The sequence below is a fragment of the Mobula hypostoma genome, chromosome 5, assembly GCF_963921235.1.
Source record: "Mobula hypostoma chromosome 5, sMobHyp1.1, whole genome shotgun sequence".
Classification (NCBI taxonomy): Eukaryota; Metazoa; Chordata; class Chondrichthyes; order Myliobatiformes; family Myliobatidae; genus Mobula; species Mobula hypostoma.
The window spans coordinates 26,101,174-26,111,541 of NC_086101.1; the positions used below are offsets into that span (position 1 = coordinate 26,101,174).

General features: G+C 45.0%; 1 protein-coding gene across 1 annotated transcript in view; it reads right to left on the bottom strand.

Annotated features, from left to right (window-relative positions):
* LOC134347292 (uncharacterized) overlaps positions 1 to 4,646 on the bottom strand; it is an 87,539-nt gene extending 82,893 nt beyond the window's left edge. Inside the window, exon 1 of the mRNA XM_063049692.1 lies at positions 4,323 to 4,646. Coding sequence (XP_062905762.1) covers positions 4,323 to 4,646 — 324 coding nt within the window. The remainder of the gene's footprint in view (positions 1 to 4,322) is intronic.
* Between the last annotated feature and the right edge of the window lie 5,722 nt (positions 4,647 to 10,368).

Consider the following 10,368-nt stretch of genomic DNA (forward strand, 5'->3'; position numbering starts at 1 on the left):
AACATCCTTGTAAATTTCCTCTGCACCCTTTCTATATTTTCCACGTGTTTCCTATAGTGAGGCGACCGGAAATGAGCACAGCACTGCAAGTGGGGTCTGACCAGGGTCCTACATAGCTGCAACATTACCTCTCGGCTCTTAAAATCAATCCCACGATTGATGGAGGCCAATGCCTTCTTCACCACAGAGGCAATCTGCGTAGCAGCTCTGAGTGTCCTATGGACTCGGGCCCCAAAATCCCCCTGATCTTACCATTAATATTCTGTACTGCCATCATATTTGACCTACCAAAATGAACCACCTTACACTTATCTGGGTTGAACTCCATCTGCTACTTCTCAGCCCAGTTTTGCATCCTATCAGTTTTCCGTTGGAACAGGATATGTATACAAAAACACAGCAGCTGTTGCGGGAAACAGCACATATCAGGTATGCATCCAGTTTACATCAAGATGGAGTAAAAGGGAGGTGGGCGCATTATAATTCAACAGATTTACAAACACACACGCACACACACACACACACACACACACACACACACACACTCACACACACACAAACACACACACACACAAACACACACATTACAAACTCTGTTTTATCCAAGTTCGCAATTGCTTCTGTATTTAATAAATCAAGTCAGCTTATATTGCATTCGATGAAGTGCCTCGTAACAGGACGTAGTGTTGGGAAATCTGTTTAATGTTCCAGCGACATTGAACTGAATTGAAATTCAAGGAATGGAGCTAACATGTATTTACATGAAAGGAGCTAATAGACTAGGGAAACACATGAGACGCTGAAGGTACTCAGTGGGTTAGAGAGCATCTATGGTGAGGAATAAAGAGTCGACGTTTAGGGCCAAGACTGCCACGACAGGCACAGTAGAAGCATAGTTCGTTGAACGATTTGGCTGTTGCCTGCTCCTGAAATGATTCCCACTGGTTTGTAACAACCTAAATGCCGATGCATCTCCTCCTATACTTATTGATAATTAATTCTGGTTTTGGCACGCAATCGAGAACGTTCAGGCAAAGATTTCAGGACATCATTAGCCATTACCAGAATCAATAGTCTACCATTATTCCCCCAGATGTATATCAAAAGATAATGGCGCCAATGGACGCAGCAGCCACTTTGGCTCTCAATCGCGGAGGTATCCGTCACTTAGACAGTGAGCTGTTTACCATACTGTTTACTGTTTACCTGAGTTGACCTTTATTACATGCATTTGAATTGTATTTTATTAACGTAGTTATTGTATAATATTTTGTTTTATGTGCTGTGTCTGCTATATATTTTGTGGGTGCACCGTGGTCCGAAGGAAAGGTGTTTCGTTTGGTTGTACGTAGGTATAGTCAGATGACAGTAAACTAGAATTTGAAGTTTTGAGTCCATGGATTTCCCATATTATCGTATTTCCATTCAGCAACTGTTCCATTTGTCGACCGCAGTGAACGTTATCCGCAAGTGTGCAGAGGGCTGTGTAACAATGCGTTAATCCGTGTGTTCCCAACCCGAAAAATGGAACTACCGGGAGAATGACTCCTCACTGAAATCCGGGACTGCAGGGTTCAACTCAGGTAATGTCGCAGTTCTGGACATTTCTTAATTCCCTGACCTATATATCTCACTGCCCTTCAAGATTTTGCATGCGTTTTTTTTTGGAAAACAATAGAACAGTGAAAATAATTTTGGAACATCTTATCTCACAATGTTTGAACCAATCCAGCTGCATCGTGTCCTTGTATTTCTTACCACCTTCAGTTTGATAATTGGTATGTTTCAATATTCTTTCCTACTACAGTATGCAGCATATAAAGGTTAGCATCCATCTGGGTTAATCGACAAACGTTTGTAGTTCAAGTTGATGTGCAGGTTATTGTCATTCAACCATAAGCATGTGCACCGCCAAACGAAACAACGTTTCTACAGACCAAGTGCACAACACGGTGAGTATATACAATTCACTGACATAACACAAAAAGTAGTATTACCACAAATGAAGTAACAAGCACTAAGGTGCATTTATGACACAAGTTAAAAGAGTAAAGTGGCTCTTCGTACGTGATGACACTTGATTGGTGAAAGGGAGTTCAGTAGTCTTACGGCCTGGGGAAGTTGCTGTTTTTCAACCTAATATTTCCTGTCTTAATGCTACAGTACCTCCTTCCTGAGGGGTGAAATAGATTCTTGGACGTATAGGAGGGATCATTGGCAATGCTAAGGACCCTCCGTACGCATTGCTGCCGATAAATGTCTGATGACCGGGAGACAGACACTGTTTATCCCCTCTCTTTCTCTCTCTCAGCAGTCCGGATCATCCCTTCGAAACACTTGTGGTCGGGTGTCTTGCAATTCCCGTACCAAACTGTAATGCAACTGGTCAGAACACTTCCGATGTTTCTCCTGTAAACTTTGATTTGCATGGGTGTTGGGAATCTCACTGACTCAGTCTCTCCAGGGACTGTAGACGCTGCTGTGCTTTCTTGATCAAAGAGGTGTTGTTGAAGGACCAGATGAGATCGTCCGTTATGTGCACTCCCAGAAACTTCGTGCTCCTAGCTCTCTCCACATATGAACTGTATATGTAATGTGATGAGTGGTCCGCCTGCACCTTCTTGAAGTCCACAATCATCTCTTTTCATTCCTCACAATGTTGGGATTCAAAATGATGTGCTCGCACCATTCGAACAGCCGCTCCACCTCACCTCTGTACGCAGTCTTATCGTCGTTATTGATGAGCCAACACTGCTGTGTATTCAGAAAATCTGATATTTCGGTGTGAACTGGATCTAGCAGTACAGTCGCGCGTCTGCTGTGTAAATGATCAACAGAGCACGCAGCCTGGGTAGTGCCAGTGCTCAGCGTGATAGAGCTGGAGAAGATTCTACCAACACCGACTGACTCTCCTTTCTGTCAAAAAATCCAGGATCGGGTTACAGAGAGGTGTGTTGTGACTCAAGGAAGACTGTTTACCCACCAGCTTCTGAGGAATTATCGCACTAAACGCTGAGTTGAAGTCAGTAAACAACATCCTGTCATTGGACACTTCCAGGTATAAAGGTATCCGTTAGAACCTCTGTTAACTAGGCTGCACCGTCCCTCAGCACCCGGACATGTACGTTATCAAGATCAGCAGTGTTACATCGGTTGACCTGGCTCGGGTCTTCCTCATATCAGCTGCGGCCAAATAGACTGCCTAATCATCGGTGGTAAGGGGGGAGGTGTTTTTCTCACCGGCTCATCGTTCAGTGCATTAAGCAAGCATAAAACGCTAGAATTGATCTTTCCAGAAAATTTCTACGTGAAAGCATTCGAACTACAACAGACAAAAGAGATCATCAAAATACATAAATTAATCATGCATTATATGTATTTCGTAACAAAACAATTATAATAAAGACAACTAAGTACATTTTGGTATACAAAGTACACAAGGGGTCAACTAAGACATAGTGTTGTTGAAAAATGTAACGGTTGGGGTTTCCGATTGGTTGAAGAACTGAATAGTAAGGAAAGGGGCTGTTAATATAGGACTTTCGACTCCTGCGCCTTCTGCTGTTGCTAACTTCTGGCTTGCTACGGATGTTTGGATTTCGTGGAGTCCACATGAACTGGAATTCTATGTTCTGACCCACAATATCCCAGAACCTGACTGATATAGGGGGGATAAAAGCCGGCTAATTTTGCTAGGCAACGCTTCTTCCAATAGAACAGCAGAGGAGAACACTTCCAAATTCCCACGCATCTATATCATTCATGAATTAGAACAACGAATAACAACTTCTTAGTAAAGCGCTAAATCTAGTCCACGTCTCTACCGAGAGGCGTCGTTTTCCCGGACGCAGAGAGCATTTAATGCACTGGTGGGCGGCTGCTCCGCAGTTCGAGATCCAGAGGATGGGAATGGCAGGGGCCGGTGTTGAGGGCCTTGGGTGTTACTGAAGCTCTCTTTATCTGTCTGCGTTCTGGTGGTCCTGTAGCCTGAACTGGTTCTGCGAACAGAACATAGTGCCTCGCAGATGATCCGAAGGTTTTTTTTTCAGGAATCGTTTGTAAATACGGAGAGCCAGTATGAAGAGGCTTTCGTTGTCGGGTGGACTTTTCTAGGGTCTTACAGCGCTCCGAATGGCTGTGATGTTAATGGGCTTGCCCTGCGCTTCTCAGTTGTGATATGCTCATATCTGATGCAAAAGATGGCTTATTTCCCCAGTTACCAGTGATCCAGGCCAGAACACGCCCACTTAAGAGAGGGAGAGATGAGGAAGGCTCGATCTGATGAATGCACAGACATATTGAGCACAAAGTGCAAGACGCACCGGGACAGAAAGTTGCGGCATTGGCTTGGAGCACGCGAAACCGGGGCTCAGAGGGAGGGGGATGACTGGCGCGACGTTGCTGACGGATGCAAATGGCCGACAGATGGTTTCCTGCTGCATCTGGGTTTTGTTCTCGTGTTGGCGGACGACTTCCTTTAAGTGAGCATCGACGGTTGGGTCAATCAATGGTTCACTCATCCGTTTAAGAGTCAGTATTGGAGTTATAATCTGAGGATGAGGGAAGGAAATTCCATCTTGAAGGTCGATTTTCTTAATTACACCTCCTTTTACCTTTGCATTTTCGTTGAAGTAGATGGCTTTCATTTCGTATTGACTGGCAGTGGGAAAAGTTCATCTTTATACCTTTAGTGTGTAGTCTAAATTTTTCAGAGGAGTTTAAATAATATTCCTGGCGAGGACTGTGGTTTCGTAAATATTCACAACAAAGTAAACTAATTCAATCAATAAACATCTATTGGTGTCAATGTTTGCGCAATTCATGAGGAGAATTTTACCTGTTCAAGGCTCTGTTTAATTTCGAAAAGTGAAGAGAATTATTAGATTAGATTAGATTCAACTTTATTGTCATTGTGCCGAGTACAGATACAAAGCCAATGAAATGCAGTGAATTATATTTGCCAGTTTGTATTACTCAAGGACTCCACGAATTTGCGCAAACCAAGTTTAATTTCCCTTTGAGAAATGGAATAAAAATAACCTCTTCATCAACTTCTTCAAGCAAGTGTGGTTAATGTGTCATTCACCACGCCTGGTTGAACGGGTTAATGCAGTCACTATTACGTCATGTATTAACAATCGAACGTACAAAATGCAATAATTATAACCTAACCCATCCACTTACAATCATACTAAAACAGTCTCTGATAGACGAAATAGCGTAGCCTCTAATCCCACAAATTGAGAAAATTTACTATCCCATTCTTGCTCTGATTGGAGTTCCTAGTAAGTTCGAAATCGTTCTCTGATAATATTCTCTTGCAGGCTGGATATATCACTGATTTTGCTGTAAATATGGGGAATGTAATTTCTTTAGATGTACACAAAGCACTCTCACTAAAATGGCGAAAATAATCTCTGGCAATTTAGCCACTCTATAAACAGATCGGAGTATGAGATTCAACTATCTTTTCGGCACCATTAATTGTAAATTGATGTATTGCTTTCAGTAATCTCTACTGCATAGACATTAATTAAAGAGGGGAATTCAGTGAGTAATTTCCGCCATAGCATCCAGTGGAGAACATTAGTCAACTTTTATCAGACGGGAAAATGCGATACCCAAAAATATTTAAATTTTTGATAAGGTCACAAATACTGCAAAATGTAGTGCTCTGTTGGTTGTGATAGTGCACCAATTAACGATATTAATTTCATTAGTACAGTTTTGCCCGTGATTGTTGTTTGTTCAGTTTTATAGTTCGCTTGATTTTGACACAACTTGCATTAAAATACGTACAAAATTTGTCACTTCTGCCAAAGCAACACCCCAAACTACTCCAAATTTACGATTGACCTTCTCACTTCTACTAGCCACAATTAATCCTCGCCAGTGATGCTGATCAAGGAATGTCAATTACTTTCTGTGGAAAAGCTTCCTCAATTTATGACGACTTTGAAAATGCCACTATGTAAAACTACGTCTCAGTTCGCGGGGAATTCTGCTTCGCTTTCACTGTTACCCGATGCAAAGTGATAATAAATTGCATGACAATACGAAAGACTTAATCTCGGAAGTTCTATTCCTCTGTAAGCTTTTATTCTCATGATTCTTGTACAGTATAATTATATATTGTCTACTTTTCTGGGCAATCTAAAGGCTATTGTGATTCTCTCTCGTGGGACGTGTGGTCTTTCCAAATGCATCACTCGTTATATGGTTGCAATGGCTGTGGCAGAATTGCTGGTGATAGTATTTGATATAATATTCTATGAGGTTTGTTACGTATCCCGTAACTGGGTTGCCAAACCAGCAGAAATGGATCACTCAGTTGGAGCCTGGAGTAATAGAACTAAGAAAGTTTTATTAAAGAAACAAGCAACACAGTAATCGAAAGGATAATAAATGCAACAGTTCAGCAATGATAAACACACATGTGCACAGAATTAAGATAACAGCATCAATCAAGCTCTATCGTTGTCTAGGGGTAAATGACCAAATTTCAAAGTGACTCAGAGTTCAGTCCAGTTTAGTAGTTCAGTTCGCAGTAATCGTTGCCATGGCGATGGACAACGTGGGGGGAGAGAGAAAGGGAACAGGAACAACTGATCATTCAGACACGGCTTCACTCACAGACCGGCGATATGGCTCACAAGCAGCTTTTGGGCAGGTCCTTGGTGATGTCACCTGAGGTCACCGACTGTGACCCCTCCTCCAGATGCGGTCGATCCTCTGCAGTGAAACCGGCACCCAGGCAAGGGCGGACACACACCGGGTTCCCGCTGATCGTACCTTTCCACCCTGGCCGTTGTCTGGTACTGCCCACCGACTCGTGAGTTGCGCCACCCGAGGTCTCGTTACCTCGGGTGGCGTGTGTCCTGCCTTAGCGAACCTGTCCCTTTTTATCCCCCTGCTGGGGCATCGCCTGTCCACCACTTCAAACAGTTCAGGGTTCAAAGGGGGGAGCCGCTCCAGACAGCTCTCTCTCCCCCGTCCCTTCATTACACATCTCCAGACGCTGCTCCATTGTTCCTTATCTCTCCTTCCCCTGAGGGCAGGTGGCAGACCATTTGCTGATGTCACTGATGCTAACCCAGGACAGCAAACATCTTAATTTTATGTGTATTCTCGTCACACTTCCCCCCTTTAAGGATTTTTTACCGGGAGTTAAAAATTACAAACATGAATACATTATTTGATAGACAGACAAATATACATCTTTATCAGCTATTTGGCTAACACAGCGAGTTTGAAGCTGTCAACACCTTGACAGACAGTCATCACATTTTCTGTTCCTTTTACACGTGTTATTAATAATCCCTTAGACCAGGCTCCAACTCAGCAAACTTCATAGTGGCCAAAAACACTGATGAATTGCGACCAATGTAACCTCTCATTTGGTTTTGTCCCGCACCACAATAACAAGGGTCGTCCCATTTCGACTCAGTTTTCTCTCGCAATGGCTTAGTAGGAGGGGAACGGGTATTGACCGCAGAGTTATTGCAAAACTTCCTGCAGTACCCCACCATCTCCAAGAGCCTTCGGAGAGCCCTCTTGTCTGTCGGGGTTGGGAGGTCAGCGATAGCCTGCACTGTAGCTTGCATCACTGCCAGCTGCCCCTGTGTCACCACAATTCCCAGGTAAGTGACCCTCGTGTGGCCGAATTCATTTTTTCAAGGTTCACTATCAAGCTGGCTTCAGACAGCCGTATTAAATTGCCAATACACACCTCTGTGTTCCTCAGCCCTTTAGTCACTGAATTAACCATTAAATATGAGTGTTGTTTACTAGGCCGAATTATTGTAACAACAATCACCCAACGTCCCAGTTCTTTGCATTGCCTCGGGACAATCAAACACACGGGTGCGAGTCGTTTAATTACTTCTTCTAAAGATTCGCTTTGTTCAGGGATTAAGGGAGAGACCTTATCAGTAGACCTGGCCAAAACAATAGCCTTCTCCCATCTGATCGATCCCATACTAATCTTTTCAAAATGTTTTTTTCCTCTTATCAGGGGGCCCCTAGCTTCATTGATTTCCACGCTAACACCGACTAGGTTTGTTAGTATACAAAAGCCGGTGACCGTCTCAGTTCCCGTCGGTCATGATCAATAACATTCTTCCCCCTGGCAGCCGGTAAATCTCTTTCATGATTCCACCAACTGTTTCCTAAAGCACCGCAAAATGTCCACCGGGGGGTACCTCGTGGGCCATGTTAAAAACCTCATCCCCATAACTCTTTCGCACCACCCCCCCATTCCTCATCTGCGGGTACTGTACTTGATTTCCCTTTCTTCCTTAGCACTTCCTCCTCCGCACAATAGCCTACTAGTTCCCTTGTTAAGTCTGTATCAGAGAGAGCTGTCTCTGCCAAAACCATCAGCCCCTCGTCTCGCTCCTGCGTCTGCACAAATACTTTCCTGGCTACTGCTACGTCCGTCCCAGCTCCCTCACTACCTCTTGTCTCACTACACCCCGTCTCATACAAGGTTGGCAGAAACGTTTCAGCTAAATTCACTATCGCGGTCCCGTGATGAACCTGTGAGTCCATGGGCGGGGCCTCAATGCTGGCAGGCTGACCTGTCAATCTCACGACTGGGAACACGATTCCTCCGGCGATGTCATTACCGAGCAAGACTTCCACGTCTTTCATCGGTAATTCGGACCTCACCCCGATCGTGACTAGTCCAGAGACCAGGTTGCTCTGTAAATGTATCTGGTGCAAAGGGACTGACTCTGTCCCTTCCCCAACAGCTTTGACCTCTACCTCCCCAGTCTGGGTCTCTGAGCTAAACTCTAATACACTCTTCGGTATTAGTGACTGACACGCTCCCGTGTCTCTCCAGATCCGCACTGGAACTAGTTTTAACCCCTCCTTCACTGACACCAATCCGGCCGAGATAAACCTCTCGCGCCCTTCCTGGACTTTTTCAGACCTGTCCTTCCCTAGCGGTTCGCTTAACAGCTCGATACAGCCATTCAACATTGCCGTTTTTCCTTTTCCCGTCTCCTTCTTTGGGGCAAAGCACCTGGACGTAAAGTGTCCGGCTTTCCCACAATTATAACAGACGACCCCAGGAGACTTCCTACCAGACTGCTCCCGGTCTACCTTATCCCTTTCACTAGTCCCCGGCTTACTTTCTGACTTTTCCGGCGGACTCTCCCCGCCGTCCTGACGACCCTTTTGGTAGCCTTTACTCGGGGCAAACTTCATTTTATGCGTCAACGCATACTCGTCCGCTAACTTAGCAGTTGCGGCTAACGTGGCTGCCTCTTTCTCATCGAGGTAGGGTCTCATACCCTCAGGGACACAACTTTTAAACTGCTCAATCAGAATCAGTTGTAGCAGTCTGTCATAATCCCCCTCTACCCGCTTTGAGGCGCACCAACGCTCACAATATGTCTGCATCTCTCGGGCAAACTCCAAATACGTGCGGTCCCACTGCTTCCTCGCATTCCGGAACCTCTGCCGGTATGCCTCCGGGACCAACTCATAAATCCTGAGGATGGCCTCTTTCACCACCTCATACCTCTGGGCATCTTCCGCGGACAAAGCGGAGTAAGCTTCTTGGGCTTTCCCTTTCAGTACACTCTGAAGTAAAACAACCCACTTATCCCTCGGCCAGTCCTGACTTATAGCCACTTTTTCGAAGTGGAGAAAGTACCGATCCACGTCGGTATCGTCAAATGGGGGAACCAGCCTAACCTCCTGGGTCGCCCGGAACCCTCCACCTTGGTTCGGCACGAGCCCCTGATCGGCCCTTATCTTTAACTTCTCCAGCTCAAATTCCCTTTCCCTCTGTTTCCCTCTCTCTTCTCGCTCCCATTGCCTCTCTTTCTCCTCTCTCTCTAACTGTCTCGCTCTCCCTTTCTCTTCTCTCTCCAACTGTCTCTCTCTCTCTTTCTCTTTCTCCCGCCTTTCTAACTGCTTCTCTTCATGTTCTAACTGTCGTACCCGGAACTCGTGCTCGAGTCTCAGTTTTTCAAGCTGTACCTGTACCGCGTCTCCAGCAGGTTTTTCAATAGACACCACCCCCAGCTCACCTTGGGGAAACACACCTTTAGATACATAGTGCTCTACAATAGCTCTGTGTATCTCCTCTCTCCTCATTGTCGACTTCACCTTAGCAAGATTCAACCGTTTGGTCACAGCTATCAATTCCGATTTCCTGGCATCCTCTAATGCCTCCAAGGTCGGCGCCTTTATAAATTCCTCAGCCTCCATTTCTGCTGCTTGTCTTTTCTTTCTTTCGGGAATTTTAACCCAATCAATTTACTCCGTCCCAAATTTAGCGTTCAAAATCCCGGACGAGAACCCCACTTATGTTACGCACCCCGTAACTGGGTTGCCAAACCAGCAGAAATGGAT